General features: G+C 33.1%; 1 protein-coding gene across 1 annotated transcript in view; it reads left to right on the top strand.

Annotated features, from left to right (window-relative positions):
• LOC149800244 (transmembrane protein 184C-like) overlaps nt 1–10,263 on the top strand; it is a 38,240-nt gene extending 27,977 nt beyond the window's left edge. Inside the window, exons 8-9 of the mRNA XM_089959820.1 lie at nt 2,900–3,074; nt 7,041–10,263. Of these exons, the coding sequence (XP_089815946.1) occupies nt 2,900–3,074; nt 7,041–7,639 (774 nt within the window). The 3' untranslated portion in view covers nt 7,640–10,263. The remainder of the gene's footprint in view (nt 1–2,899; nt 3,075–7,040) is intronic.
• The last annotated feature ends 6,582 nt before the right edge of the window (nt 10,264–16,845 follow it).

The raw sequence follows: 16,845 nt of genomic DNA, 5'->3' as shown, positions 1-16,845 counted from the left end.
ATGGGAATGCCAGGTGACATCAGCTGAACCAGTTTAAAAGGTAAGAAACCACATTTCTCTACCCCCAAGACTCCTGTCTTCCAATGCAGACTTACCACCCCTACCATGCAGTCTATTGGTGGACATCAGACTCCTATAGCTTTGATCACATTGGATCAACCTATTTCTGCAAAACAAATGAATGATCCATGTCATTTCAGAGGAACTTTAGATTTCATTTTTCCAACCCCACATTCTTCCCTTTTCCTAAGATTAGGACAAGGACAGTATTCTTCAGCAGGAAATATGGTCACTCATCAACAAATGTTCAGTAGATCTTGCATGAAAACCACAACCTGCATTGTTCTTTATCCAAAAGGCCAACAGAAAGTTAAGGCTTATCATAGACATGAATTGCCTCAACCAATTCATTCTTCTGCCAATGTTCAAGATTGAGATGGCAAGATTAATACAACTTTCCTTCCAAAGGGACAAGTATACCATCAGTCTTGATTTCACCAATGCATACTTTAATGCCCTTATTCACCCAGTGTCATGAAAATGTCTTCAGTTTGCATATGGAGATAAAGTTTACCAATTTTAAGTTCTTCCATTTGGTCATCACGCCCAGGGTTGTTACCAGGTTTATGGATTGCATTAACACCCAGTTCCAGTTGACTTCCTCTACAGCAACAGTGGTTTATCTGGACAGTATCATCCAAAAGCGTGTTAAGTTCTATTCTCAATGGCCAAAACAATCTCATTTTTTAAGAATTTCAGTTTTATTGTGAACCAGTGTATTATCCATCTGGGTATGGAGTTCATAACCAATCTCAGTCTTGTATGTCTCCCTCTTGTCCGAGTCCTACAGATCTTCAAATTGTCTGTTTCGATCGGGACATGGATTTCATTGAGAGAGTTCTTGCAACTCCTGGGGTTACCCTTTGAGGCAGAGGATTTGATCCCACTCGGTTGTCTTTATATAAACCATTACAAATGATGTTACTGGATCAGTGGCACCACTTTTTCAATCCACTTGACCAAAAGTTCATTATCATGAACAAGATACAGTATTTACTGTGCCAGTGGTGCAGCCACAGTAGGCTCACAACAGGAAGTGACAGTATGTACAAACATCAAGCATGTATCGTAGAGGAGCCCACTTGTTGCTAGACTATGGTCAGTGGCAAGTGGGGGACAGGAAACTGCCTTTTTGAAATCAATGCTATCATAAACACTTTTCTGGATGGGCTACCTTTGCAGGAAATCAGTTAAGATTATGACAACACCCTAGTGGTGACTTAACTTGTCAAACATAAATAGTACTAAACCACCTGACCTTTACATGCTGGTTTAGCAGTGTTTATATTAGTGCTTCCAACTTCAGATCAACATACAAGTCAGACACCTTCCTGGCAGACTTCTTGTCCTGGCCAACATTCTTTCAAGAATGGGTAATGTTGTTCATGCTGAATTGCCCCTTCATCCACAATTTTTTCATCAAATTTGTACACTTTGGTGGGGGGCCAATGATCAACCTTTTTGCAGAAGCTTGGGCTCTGGATGCACTGTAAATCAGTTGGAAGGGGTTATGGGCCATCACCCCCAGGTCTTAGTACCAAGAAAATGCAGAAGACAATGCAATACAATACTGATAGCCACTTTCAGATTGGTAAAAGCCCTAAGTCAACAGTCTTGCTCAATCTAGTGATAGACCTACCTAATAAAATTCTTTTGAAACAATCTTCTCAAACAACCATGCCCATGCTGTCTTCTCCTTCATGCCAGGATCTTATCAGGACTGCCTTACAAAAGAAAGAATTTACAGCTTCCATTGCGAAGAGAATCTTGCAGCAAGAAGGTTCTCCATTCTGAAGGCTTCTGAGGGAAAATGGCATGTTTTCAGAGACTGGTGTCAAATTAATAACATTGTCCAATTCAGCATCTTGATCTGTCAATTGGCAGACCTTTTCTCTTGCTCTATGAGGATAAAAAGACAGCCACAGTTATTATCAAAGATTATAATTCCATGATATCTGACACATTCAGGCATTGTGGCAGAAGGGATTATGGTCATGATAAAGATCTATGAGACATTCTAGGTAAGACACCCTGTTTCAAAAATGGAATGAATTTGAGCCATTAACCTGGACCTCACTGAAATGCTATCGTAGAAAAAAAAAAATCCTGATAGTTCTGGCTTTGGCATGGGGGGTGAGCAAGTTATATGCCCTTGAAGTTGACCCAAGCTATCTTCAGTCCAGCTTGGATGGTTTGGTGATCCTCGTAACATAACCAGTTACCATCAGTGGGCAGTCAAAGAGTTGTCTCCCTCTTCTTAATAGATAAGCTGAATGAAGCGGCCATGCAAAATTCTGTACGTACCCACAATCACTACTTGAAGCACACAGAGACAAGTTGTGGTAATTGCAAATGACTTTCTCCCAGTGACAGAAAAGCAGCTATCACCTGTCAAGCCCATTCTTTGTGGTTTAAGTGGGTCATATGCTTAGTGTACTCTAAGATTTCATGAGGATATCCAGGCATGATATTAGAGTGAACTTTGTGAGCCTCATGTTCAAACACTATGTCAGTCCCATCATGATATTAGAGTGAACTCTGTGAGCCTCATGTTCAAACACTATGTCAGTCCCAGACGTAACTGTTGGGTGGCTCTCAGAGTCAACCTTCTCACGTTTTTATCTCAGATATTTAGCTTTTCAGAGGCATATATATACCAGACAAATTTTCCATCTTCTAATAGGGCTGCATTCAGGAGGTAGAGGGCTTATATTCCTAATGTTAATGTGATCAAGTATTTGTGGAGAAACAATAAAAAGAAATTGCTTTCTCAAAAATCACATTTATTGATTTATATGTTTTAATTTCTAATTTTAAGACTTTTGTCTTTATTTTTCAGGACTTTTGTATCTGCATAGAGATGTTCCTGGCTGCAGCAGCCCATTATTTTGCCTTTTCACACAAGCCATTCATTGACCCTGATGCTGACCAGGCAGAATGCTGCAAATCATTTGCTTCTATGTGGAATGTGTCCGATGTTAAGGATGATGTTGTAGAGCATGTCAAAGTGATAGGTATGTTAGACATTATCAACTTGCATTGCTTTCTCTGTAGCAGCCTTGTGTTATTGTTTCATTTCTCATTTTCAGTGTTATAACATTATGTCATCAATACAATGTTTTTATCCATTTAAGTTTTTGAAATGTCATATGAAACATCTAAAAATGACAATTCTATTCATAGTATCATATGTCACAATAGGCAGACATGGCATAAGCAGTGCCTGATTGAATTTCTGGTTAAACGATGATACTTTTGAAAAGATTTTTTCCTGAAACCTGTGTGCTTTGTTAAGTGTTAATAAGGATCTTGCATTTGTGTGTTTATAAATGAAATTTATGAAGGTCATCAAATGAAGGTCATTATGAAGGTCATCAAATAAGATATAAATCATTGAACTCATTTCTTGACTGTAAAGTCTTCAGTAACTGTGATAAGTGTGAAGTTAAGAAATAAAACCCTCTCTGCTTGGTACTGTGATAAGCATGATGTTTTGAAATTAAGCCCTCCTTCTTTGATACTGTGATAAGCATGATGTGAAGAAATTACACCCTCCCTATTTGGTACTACAATAAGGACGAAGTTGAGAAATAAAGCCCTCCCTCCTTGGTACTATGATATGCATGATGTTAAGAAATGAAGCCCTTCTTCTTTGGTACTGTGCTAAGTGTAATGTTGTGAAATGAAGTCCACTCTCATTGGTTCTGTGATAAGCATGATAGCATGTTGTTAAGAAATGAAGCCCTCCTTCCTTGGTACTGTGATAAGCTTGATGTTAAGAAATGAAGCCCTCCCTTTTTGGTACTGCAAAAAGCGTGATGTTAAGAAATTAAGCCCTCCTTTCTTGGTACTGTGATAAGAATGATATTAAAAAATGAAATCCTTTTTCCTTGGTACTGTGATAAATTTGATGCTAAGAAATGAAGCCCTCCTTCCTTTTACTGAGATAAGCATGATGTTAAGAAATGAAGCCCTCCTTCCTTGGTACTCTGACAAGTTTAATGTTATGAAAAGAAGCCCTCCCTCTCTGTTACTGTGATAAGTGTAATGTTTTGAAATTAAACCCTTGCTGTTTGGTTCTTTGTTTAATATCCCAATGAAATATTTCTTTTGATCATTATGTGAGACAAGCCCAGTGGTTCCTTATATAGGGATGTGTGTTTTGGGATTTTTTACTTAGCTTTAATAATTTGAGTCATATCACCATGATGTCTGCAGTGTGGCAGTTTATTGTGATGTCTAGCACTAATCTCTTAATGCTGCATGCCAAGCAAAGCAGCTATTAGTCCCATTTTTATAAGTCTTTGGTATGACTTGGCTGGGGTTTGAACCCTCAACCTCCCACATCTGAACAGATGCCCTAGCCATTTAGGACACTGGAGTAGTAAAGGAATATGCCTCTGAAAATGAGACTCTCAAAGTGACTGGCACTCTACTGCCAAAAATGAATTTCCAGAAATCCATGAGACCATTTGATTATATTTTTAACTGCATGGTGCTGAAACCATCTCAGGTATTTTTTCAGCGATAACTTGATTTTCAAATTGGCTATCATGATGACCATGTTGGAATCTAAGGTTTGCTCCATTGTCATTTAGGACCAGACAGACAACATTAGAAGTCTTTTGATGAAAACCCTGTTTAAATATGACCATCCATTTAACTGCAATGATAAAAAAATTTTCAAGATAACTACTATAGCAGGCATGTTGGAAGTCAGATCAGCACCATTTGCATTCAAGATCAATTAGACATCATAAGACTTTTGGCAAAATCCCATCTCAGTATAATCACCATTTGCATTCAAGATAACTAGACATCACAAGTCTTTTGGTAAAAGCCCCATTTCAGTATAATCACCATTTGCATTGAAGATAACTAGACATCATAATTCTTTTGGTAAAAACCCCATCTCAGTATAATCACCATTTGCACTGAAGATCAGCTTGACATCATAAGTCTTTTGGTAAAAACCCCATCTCAGTATAATCACCATTTGCACTGAAGATCAACTAGACATCATAAGTCTTTTGGTAAAAGCCCCATCTCAGTATAATCACCATTTGCATTGAAGATCAACTTGACATCATAAGTCTTTTGGTAAAAGCCCCATCTCAGTATAATCACCATTTGCATTGAAGATCAACTTGACATCATAAGTCTTTTGGTAAAAGCCCCATCTCAGTATAATCACCATTTGCATTGAAGATCAACTTGACATCATAAGTCTTTTGGTAAAAGCCCCATCTCAGTATAATCACCATTTGCATTGAAGATCAACTTGACATCATAAGTCTTTTGGTAAAAGCCCCATCTCAGTATAATCACCATTTGCATTGAAGATCAACTTGACATCATAATTCTTTTGGTAAAAGCCCCATCTCAGTATAATCACCATTTGCACTGAAGATCAACTTGACATCATAAGTCTTTTGGTAAAAGCCCCATCTCAGTATAATCACCATTTGCATTGAAGATCAACTTGACATCATAAGTCTTTTGGTAAAAACCCCATCTCAGTATAATCACCATTTGCATTGAAGATCAACTTGACATCATAAGTCTTTTGGTAAAAGCCCCATCTCAGTATAATCACCACTGTGAGAGGAGTATAAGTAACAAGATTTATAAGATGTCTGCTTTGGTGACCATACTGGTTATCAGATCAGCACTATTGTCATTTCAGATTAATTAGGCGTCATAAGAAATCTTTTAGTGAAAATCCCATGTTGACATGCTGGAGATGAATAGCATCACCATATTTGCATATTGGACCAACTGGACCTCTGCATAAAATGGCAAGGCAAGCCTCCAAGTAGTTTAAGAGGAGTAGTGATAACAAAGTTATGTTAACAGATAGATGGACAATGTACAAAATGGCCATCCCATTTTCTGGTCTCTGGCAAGTAAAGATAACAATTCTAGAATTTAGCTCATATGATAGAGGATATGTGTCAGATTATTTTACTATTGCATTTGATATTATTTATTCAGAAAATCACACATTGTTATGACTAAAGAGGCTATAAAAATGTTTGTAGGTTGTTTGGTTAGTTTTAATAGTACTTTAGGTTGACTTTTCATGGTGAGAAGAACAGGAGCTAAATACTTTTCCAAAAATACACAGGGGCAGATAACTCAGGATGGCCAGGGTAGGTTTTAAACCTGTGATCTTGGGATTTTGAGCCTGATATTCAGCTGGTTTTGATACACTGGCACTATTTGTTGGCAGGATTGTTACATAGTTATACATTTAATGTCAAAGTTTTAGATATAAACTAGAAATAATTTAGTAAATGATTATTAAAGTTCAGGACAGTTTTCTTAATGCTACTACAAACAAATGAAAATAAAGACCTTTTTCCACATGGCTAGTGGGTTTTTTTAGGTTAATATGCCCAGATCACATGACTTGTGTGTTATTTAGCTTAATATACCCAGATCACATGACTCATGTGTTATTAAGCTATATATACCTATATCACATCACTTGTGTTATTTAGCTTAATATACCCATATCATTAACTCTTGTTATTTACCTTAATATACTCATATCACATGACTTATGTGTTATTTAGCTTAATATACCCATATCACATGACTCATATGTTATTTAGCTTAATATACCCATATCACATGATTTTTGTTGATTAAGTTAATTTATCTATCTCATTATGCAGCATTTTTATTGACATCTCATGACATTACAAATGATATCATAAAATCATACAAAGTAAAGGCATCATAATCTATTTAAAAATCATTTCACACTGTTCTGTGGTTTTTGTAAAATAAAGTTTTTCTGTCATATGACAAATAGTATTTTATATCTGTGCTCATTGCAAATGAAAATTTATCAAATTTGTCAAACAATTTCAATCATATGCCAAGGATCACAAAAATTGAAATCCTTTGACTTGTTTCGTAAATTTCATTTGAAATGTGTACTCTTTAACAGATCATATATATTTTTTTTACAGGTACAACTGTGAAGAAGACAGTGACTGCCCCATTGAAAGGACGATTTAAGGGTAACAATACAGAAAAAACACCACTTTTGCAAGACACTACCAGTACCTCAGGGAAAACCTTTACCCCTTTGTCTGAAAAGTTTATCACTGCCGATGTTCATTATGACCCGCAGATGGATACAGGAAGTCTTTCGGCAGACTGGGACAGTAGCTCCATAGATTGTGTAACCTCATATCAGGGTCGTTCTATCAGTATGAATAATTATTTTGATGGTTCATCCAGTGTTGACACATTTGTCAGCGAACTAGAAGAGGATCATGTGCAAAGACATTCTGAAAAAAAAAGGCTTTTTCCAGAGCATGGTCTGGATAGAGGAAGTATATCTGAGATTTCAGAGGAAAACATGGCGCAAAGTCCCACCAAGCTAAACTTCATTCTCCCAGATGAATTGGGGGACCATTCAGCGGTCACAAATATGGAAGTTAAACCAGATGAGAATTCACATAATGCAGAGGTAAATGTTGTCCAGTCGGTGAGGTCATCTGAGAATGGAGATCAGCAAGCAGAGATATGTCATCAAAATCCAATCAAGGATGTGATTTGCTAATTAATTTTTATGATTGGAAGTGCTTTAAGTAGAAGTTAGCCTTTTGAATGATCCTTCATTGTTGCAAGACATCTTCCTCTGTCCACATTAAATACGGATTCTATAAATGAAATTAAAATAACCTTTAAACAACATCTTATCCAGAACCAGTAAACATATTTTGATTAAGTTTTTGACAGAGAAAATTCTGGCATAAAGATCTTTCAATTTTATACAAATAACACTGATCCACCATTAATTGCAACTGCCATTACCAAAAATAACATACCAGTCCATCATATGTTATCAGTTGCTATTTAACTTCTTTTAAGAAATCTTAGGACAAGTTCAAACCAAAATTGAAATGGAGCATCCCAACTCAAGGGCCTTTCAAGTTTGACAAATGATGCTGATCTACCATAAAATATGGTCACCATTACAAAATAAAAGCCTTTAAATCATATCTTCTAAACCATTAAACAGAAATTTACCAAATTTGACATGAAGGCCTTTAAAATTTATTCCAAACAAATGTTGATCCTACATCAAATACTGCTGTTGTTACTAAAAATAGAACAATCTTTAAACAATTTCTTCTAAAGAAACTGCAAAACATCATTTTTAGGAAACGTAATGGCATGAAGATGATTAAGATTTATACAAAATGCAAATCGGTTATCAAAATAAAACTGCAATTACAAAAAATATTAAAAGCCTTTAAATGACTTCTCTAAAACCACTGAATAAAATCTAACCAAACTTAGCAGAAAGTATTCTGGGATGAGGACCATTTAAGTTGGTACAAATGATGCTGGTCCTCCATCAAATTTGGACACTGTTACAATAAATAGAAAAAACTTCAAAAGCTTCTTTAAAACAACTGGGTAGAATTTAACTAAAATGTAACAGAAAGCATACTGGATTGAAGACATTTCACTTTTTTTTACCAATGATGTCAATACACAATAAAATGTGACTGCTGTTGCCAAAAAGCCTTTAAAAGAACTTTTCTAAAACTCACTAAATTAAATTTGACCAAACTTGATAGAAAGCCTCTTGCTAAGAAGACTTATGAAGTATGTACAAAGTATGCCAACCTTGCTATGAAGCCTTATGAAGTATGTACAAAGTATGCGAACCTTGCTATGAAGACTTATGAAGTATATACAAAGTATGCCAATATTGCCATCAAGACTTTTGAAGTATATACAAAAGTATGCCAACCTTGCTATGAAGACTTATGAAGTATATACAAAGTATGTCAGTATTGCTTATTGCTATGAAGACTTATGAAGTATATGCAAAGTATGCCAGTATTACTATGAAGATTTTTGAAGTATATACAAACTATGCCAATATTGCTATGAAGACTTTTGAAGTATATACAAAGTATGCCAATATTGCTATGAAGACTTTTGAAGTATATACAAAGTATGCCAACCTTGTTATCAAGACTTGAAGTATATTCAAAGTATGCCAATATTGCTATGAAGACTTTTGAAGTATATACAAAGTATGCCAATATTGCTATGAAGACTTTTGAAGTATATACAAAGTATGCCAACCTTGTTATCAAGACTTGAAGTATATACAAAGTATGCCAACCTTGTTATCAAGACTTGAAGTATATTCAAAAAGTATGCCAACCTTGCTATGAAGACTTTTGAAGTATATACAGAGTATACCAATCTAACATCAGATATGGCTGCTGTTACTAGAAATAGAAAACCCATAAATAACTTCTTCCAAAAAGACTGCTTGACAGAATTTGATATAAATTAGATAGAAAGTATCTTAGCTTGCATGCTTTTCAAATATATTCAAAAAATGAGGTTCCACCATCCAATTTATGGCGCCATTATTAAAAGTGTTAAAATGCTTACACAACTGTATTTCAAAAAATGTTGAATAGAATATAACTATGGTGCAAAGTATCCTGGTGTAGCAGCTTTCCAATATTGAACAAATGATGCTGATGCGCAATCAAATTTGAATGAAGATTCAAAATTAGAGAAACCTTGAAACATTTGTTTTGATAACATATGGAATCAACAGAACTTAAGTAAGTAATTTCAACAGAAAGCCATCCCAGTGACCCAGATTTCTTTGCAGGCTCCTCCTACACTTTGATATTATACTGATGTCAACCAATTGAGGGATCTAGGGACCAATCAAAACAGTATTTTGATCATAAAAAAAATCTTTGGAAATCATTATTGTGATGTCATCCAGGTGAGGGATCTAAGACCAATCAAAACAGTATTTTGATCATAAAAAAGAATCATTGGAAATCGTTATTGTGATATAATCCAGGTGAGGGATCTTTGGACCAATTGAAACAGTATTTTCATCACAAAAATAACCATTGGAAATCATTATTGAGCAACTGATTGTCATAATGGGATGCATATTTCTATATGTAATGAAACTCTGATCATTTGAAAAACTAAATACTGAATCCTAGGCTCAAAGTACATGAAGGGATATTATTTTTTTAGTTTTGTTTTTTACTTTGTTCAAATCAGAAACATTTTTCCCCATTTAAATTGATGTAGAATAAATGTATTGTAAAACCATGTTGCCAGATCTGTTGATATTCTGTGGTCAATTAAAAACACGTGTAAAGTGTGATCAGCTAAATAACTGTATTAAACTAAATTTCCAGATATATATATATATATATATATATATATATATATATATATATATATATATATTCATAAGATAATTTGAGGGATAAGGCAGAAGATAGCAGTGAGGTAGCAGGGTCAGAGTCAATCTACATGTTCTAATATATGAGCGAGGGTAGATAAAACTAATTGCGCATGAGAACAAAGAAATGATGCTGGGCAACTATTTTGAGTGAGTCAACCAAAAGTATTGTTGAAAACAAATTATGTTAAAAATGAAATTGCATATTCTTTGCAGTGACATTGTCCTGCTGGGAACCTACAAGCAGGGTGTGTGAATTATCTCTGTAATTCCAAAGCTAAGGGTTGAGTGATTGCTATCGGTAAAGGACTACACTAATCTACATGTTGTGGTTACTTATTATTAAAACACAATGTTACCATCTCCCCAGGGTGAAACCTTAAAGAAACAAATTGGTTGTGTCTTTCAACTTGGGCTTGACACACTTAAGACCAATTATCAATTATTATGCATCTTAATAGGTCTGTTGAATGGATGCTCACTAGAAGACATATGGCAGTTGCTTTTGTTGGGTAACTTTAGAGTTATATTAACTTGTTGCATAATGACCAAAAATACCAATCCCATATGGAAAGTTAACAGTACAGGTTGGACAGAAGATTAATAGTTTGGATTAATGATAATCTTAATTATTTAAGCTCATAAAATTAGCATCAGATTTGAATATATTTGTGGTCAGTTATGAGAAAGCTGATGGAAAACAAAAGTGTTAAAATTTTTTTGTATTTGCTGATCTTGAATAGATTCATTGTGGTTGTGTAAACTTGTGTGTTACTTTTCATTAGCAAGACTGATGTTGACTTGCAAGTGTATTGTCTTTTAATCAGGACTAACTGTATACATAACCAAAGTTCTCAAATAATTTTGACAGTGGCAATCTCTTAGTTTACTGGACAAGTAGTATATACCAAGCAGCCACATTTATAGAGCTGAATGCCTGCGGACAGCTGTGGATTTTCAACATTATTATCCCAGAGATGTATATACTATATTCAAACCAAAGCTATATAAGTTCAAACATTTATTTGAATTTTTAAAAAAGGTCGAAAACTTTGCAGAGTTTAGAGTCATACTTCAAATAAAAAAGGGTGGGTGTGTTTTACCAGGCTCTGCTTTCATGCAACTTCTCAACTTGAGAAACTACTCGTCAAAATATTTTCTCCTGCCATGAAATTTGTATAAAGTTGAAGTCAAGTTCAATATCTCAGTGTTGAACTTGAAAAATAATCAGCTTGTTTTAAAATATAGACTTAATACAATTATCCTGTTGTAGTCCACCAGTAATAACAATGCAGTATTTGAGAACTGTTATTAAATTGTGACATGGAAATAGAAATACTTCATTCTAGAAAGAAAAAGCAAACTACACAAAACTTTTCAGTCTTTAAAATGTTAACTTATAGAAATCTTTTATGCAACACTGACCCAGTTTTACAGTTTGACTTTTGAAAGCATTGGAATTTTAATATATTATAAACATATTATTCAATTTTAAAAACTTTTCTTCTAAAAGCTTCACAGTTTTAAAATTTTTATAACCAACAAAGTTTCTATCTTACGGTTTATTTTTTAGAGCATTCAGAATTTGACAGCATAAAAATAACTCTGAATATTCAGTTTTATCTTCCTTCCTCACAATCTCTCTCTTTTTTTTTACATACATACATACATAAATATATATATATATATATATATATATATATATATATATATATATATATATATATATATATATATATATATATATATATATAAAGAAAAAGAAAGAGAATGAGATAGAAACATAGAACTCCTTTGAACAAATTCACAATAACTCCATTATAATATTTTAACCCAATTAGCAGTTTAGTTGGTAATTCCAATGAATAATCCAAACAAATATCTCCTGTCAGACTATATCTAAACACAACAGATGGATATTAACACCAGAGCATATAAAATAATTAGGAATGAATCTTAATTAGTATTGAATAGTTACTCAGTTCTCTTCTTTTATGCATCTCCAAGAGTCTATCACAATTAAATGTCACAATATAACCCCACATGTCAAACCTCATTACTTAATTCTACATTTCACTATACCTACCCACATGACGTATGTTGCAGTACTCAACCACCTGACTTTAATTTGCCAACCATTAATAATTCTAAAATTGTAAACAGGTTTATTATTAGATACTTGACAACACCTATTTAAAGATCCTATGCAGTCTACTTGCCAAAAGTGAAACATACAGAATAGTCAGTCACATACCAGAAGTTAAAAATATAGATATACATGACATAAACATAAGATATGAATATATATGCAGTGAGTTTGTTGGTATTTATAGATGTATTGCCTGGTTAAAAGGGTGGGTTGGAGTACATAAATCCATATTTTATTACCATTCTGCTCAGGTTTTTTGCTTTTGTTTTTTTGTTTTTATGTGGGTGTACGATCACAGATCATTTGTGGTAGGTACATCTTTATTTTGATAATATTAAACATTTGAGGCTCAATTAATACAATTTAGACCAAGTTTATGCGTATTTTTTATTTATAATTTTTGTACAGTATAGTTATAATCTTTCTGAGTCAAAGTATGTAACTCATTTTATATACATGTGTTTTTTTAGATACATGTGTATGTGTGTTTCTGGATACATGTGTATTTCTATGTGCATTTCTGGATACATGACTATTTCTGGATATGTGTATTTCTAGACACATTTCTATTTCTTGATACATGTATATTGATACATGTCTGTTTCTGGATACATGTGTATTGATACATGTCTATTTCTGGATACATGTGTATTTCTTGATATGTGTCTATTTCTGGATACATGTTTTATTTTGAAATACATCTGCCAAAAATAGAAGATTAGGATCAAAGGTTATAATCATCTTTGAATTGAATAAACAACTTTTAAATATTTTTAGTCTTTAATCTCTGAAATAGTGTGATATCTATTAAGGATTATATAGTTTATAATATGAGACTCGGAAAACAAAAACAAATCATTATCAAACATGTCTAAAAGTGGCTATCATAGGATCACAAAATTGTCTTAATTTTCAGCTAATTTTTTTTACTAACAATATGGAGGTGAAGTTAAGAAAAGTGGTATAGCATTTTCATTCTTTATGAGCATGTGTCCTTAATTTTGAAATACCTCTATAGCAGGTTTTATTGTATTGTACATATAATGTATTCATCTTTTAGTGAAAACATGGGATCCATGAGACTGCTTGCAAGACCTGACTGAATATTTACATTTGAATTAAACCTCATTAACTCAGACTGTTAATGTTTACAGTTATATTAAACCTAACTGATTTGGCTGTTAATGTTTACAATTATATTAAATCTAACTGATTTGGCTGTTAATGTTTACAATTATATTAAACCTAACTGATTTGGCTGTTAATGTTTACAGTTATATTAAATCTAACTGATTTGGCTGTTAATGTTTACAGTTATATTAAATCTAACTGATTTGGCTGTTAATGTTTACAATTATATTAAATCTAACTGATTTGGCTGTTAATGTTTACAGTTATATTAAATCTAACTGATTTGGCTGTTAATGTTTACAATTATATTAAATCTAACTGATTTGGCTGTTAATGTTTACAATTATATTAAATCTAACTGATTTGGCTGTTAATGTTTACAGTTATATTAAACCTAACTGATTTGGCTGTTAATGTTTACAGTTATATTAAACCTAACTGATTTGGCTGTTAATGTTTACAGTTATATTAAACCTAACTGATTTGGCTGTTAATGTTTACAGTTATATTAAATCTAATGATTTGGCTGTTAATGTTTACAGTTATATTAAACCTAACTGATTTGGCTGTTAATGTTTACAGTTATATTAAACCTAACTGATTTGGCTGTTAATGTTTACAGTTATATTAAACCTAACTGATTTAGCTGTTAATGTTTACAGTTATATTAAACCTAACTGATTTGGCTGTTAATGTTTACAGTTATATTAAACCTAACTGATTTAGCTGTTAATGTTTACAGTTATATTAAACCTAACTGATTTGGCTGTTAATGTTTACAGTTATATTAAACCTAACTGATTTGGCTGTTAATGTTTACAATTATATTAAACCTAACTGATTTGGCTGTTAATGTTTACAATTAAACCTACATGACTCAGTTATTATTTACAGTTGCATTAAACCTAATTTGCTGAAACTATGAATTGATTTACTCATTTCCTTGGAAGTTCTAACTTGAAATTCTATGATAAGTTTTTTACATTTAATAAACTGTTACTCCTTTGAAACAAATAATGTGTTTTATTATAACAGTTACATTTAGGCTTTAATTTCTGTCTTGACAGCAAAAACATGAGACCTGGGGATTACTCGATGTTTCAGTTCTTCTGGTGGGTATTATCACACACTGTGTCACCTGGCTCCACTGCTATGAAAATGTTCAAGCTCTATCTCACCACTTTATGGCCACAAAAACATCCAAGTACTATTGTACCACTTTCACCTGGCTCCATGTTCATGAAAATGCCCAAACACTATCACATTACTTTATGGCCATGAAAATGCCCAAACACTATCTCATTACTTTATGGCCATGAAAATGCCCAAACACTATCAAATTACTTTATGGCCATGAAAACGCCCAAACACTATCACATTACTTTATGGCCATAAAAATGCCCAAACACTATCAAATTACTTTATGGCCATGAAAATGCCCAAACACTATCACATTACTTTATGGCCATGAAAATGCCCAAACACTATCAAATTACTTTATGGCCATGAAAACGCCCAAACACTATCACATTACTTTATGGCCATGAAAATGCCCAAACACTATCACATTACTTTACAGTTGTGAAAATGCCCAAACACTATCACATTACTTTACAGCCATGAAAATGCCCAAACACTATCACATAACCTTACAGCCATGAAAATGCCCAAACACTATCACATTACTTTCATCAAGCTGTTTGGTCATCAAATTGTTAAAGCACTAAAATGAACTCAGTTTTGTAATATCACTGAACTTTGGCAAATATGTAGACACAGACAAAATATATTCCAGAAATATTCACATTTCTCATTATATGTGAAGCTATTAACTACTAAAATGTTTGAAATTGTAACACATGTTCAATTTTTATGTTCAGGACTAATTCATGACTACAGTACCAGCCTCAGTTTTACATTTGTTAATAGGTTTCTTTTACTGCCCAAGACACTAACATTTCGAAAGTGACAGCCTGAGATGAGATTAAGGGGAAGTCCAAACAATCAGAATTTAAGAGTATGCAACTTCTTCTTAAAGTTTGGTTTGGTGCTATATGGCACATTAACTCAAGTAGACTCATTATCACTGAGCCAGTTGGAGTAAATTGCCTTGCCCAAGGTTACAACAGAGTAATCATGAACCTGGGCTGAACTGATAGCATGGTTGAATGATGCACCCTTTTACCATTGTGGTTCCATCCTCCATGATATGCCTAGGTTGTCATGCTGGAGAGGGCAGTAAAAATTGTTATATCATTTTCTTAGTTAATACTTGGGTATTTGTTTTTATTTTTTAAATATATTTTTGTTATACATGTATTTTATTAGCTGAGAATTTCATGATTAATGATAATTGGATAAATCTTTCTGCTGTCCATTTTTCTGGTGTTTAAATTTTCTTTTTAATAAATTTTAATTCATGTGCAAGTTTTACAAATGTAATATTTTCACAAATGTACAGGGTATCACAAATATGAAATTTACACTAATGTACAGCCTTTCACCAATATCATAATTTGTGGATAAGACGAATTAACACAAATATAGAAAGAAAAAAAATACTCAAAACATAATCATACTATAGTGTAATTATGTTCTGTTATATGATGTTTTTTTACACAGTGAAGTAACTTGTGATATTAGAAATCAGAGTACAGGCACACAGTTCCAGAATAGAGGAAATAAAATACTGAAACTTCAGCTTAATGACTTTTGCTAAATCACTGGAGAAAGCATATGCTAACTATATTGTCAAGTGTCAAATGTTTGATAAAAAAAAACTGACTTATGACAATTAAAGGATATTTGAATTCCAGGTAAAGAAATGGTAAAATTCAGTGATCAGTTTTTAGCATGAGACATAGAATAAGCCTGCAATATCTACTTCCTCTCAGATCTTTACAGTTACACATTTTTACGAACCCTTTGTATCTTGCATATAGATAAGTTAAAATTTCCATTGTATGATTTTAAGTTATTATTTCAGAACACCAGCAAGGAACTATTTCTATGTATTATTGCATCTTGTGTAAAGTGACAGTGATAAAAGTATAATTCTCTGTTATGTGTTTCTTGAGGTTCATTAGTATTTGTATTAATATTTGTAACTTTTAGAATTAACTTCATATTTTTAATTGTACAAGATTAATAAAGCTGTGAGGAATGAAATGGATTATATGTTCTGCATTGATTAAATTGATCACCTATTCTGTATGGATGGTTACTTTATGGCCAT

The sequence above is a fragment of the Sinohyriopsis cumingii genome, chromosome 5 (genome assembly GCF_028554795.1).
Source record: "Sinohyriopsis cumingii isolate HCF-2022 chromosome 5, ASM2855479v2, whole genome shotgun sequence".
Lineage (NCBI taxonomy): Eukaryota > Metazoa > Mollusca > Bivalvia > Unionida > Unionidae > Sinohyriopsis > Sinohyriopsis cumingii.
Note: the sequence above shows the minus strand (reverse complement) of the source record. Positions and strands in the feature narration are given on the sequence as shown.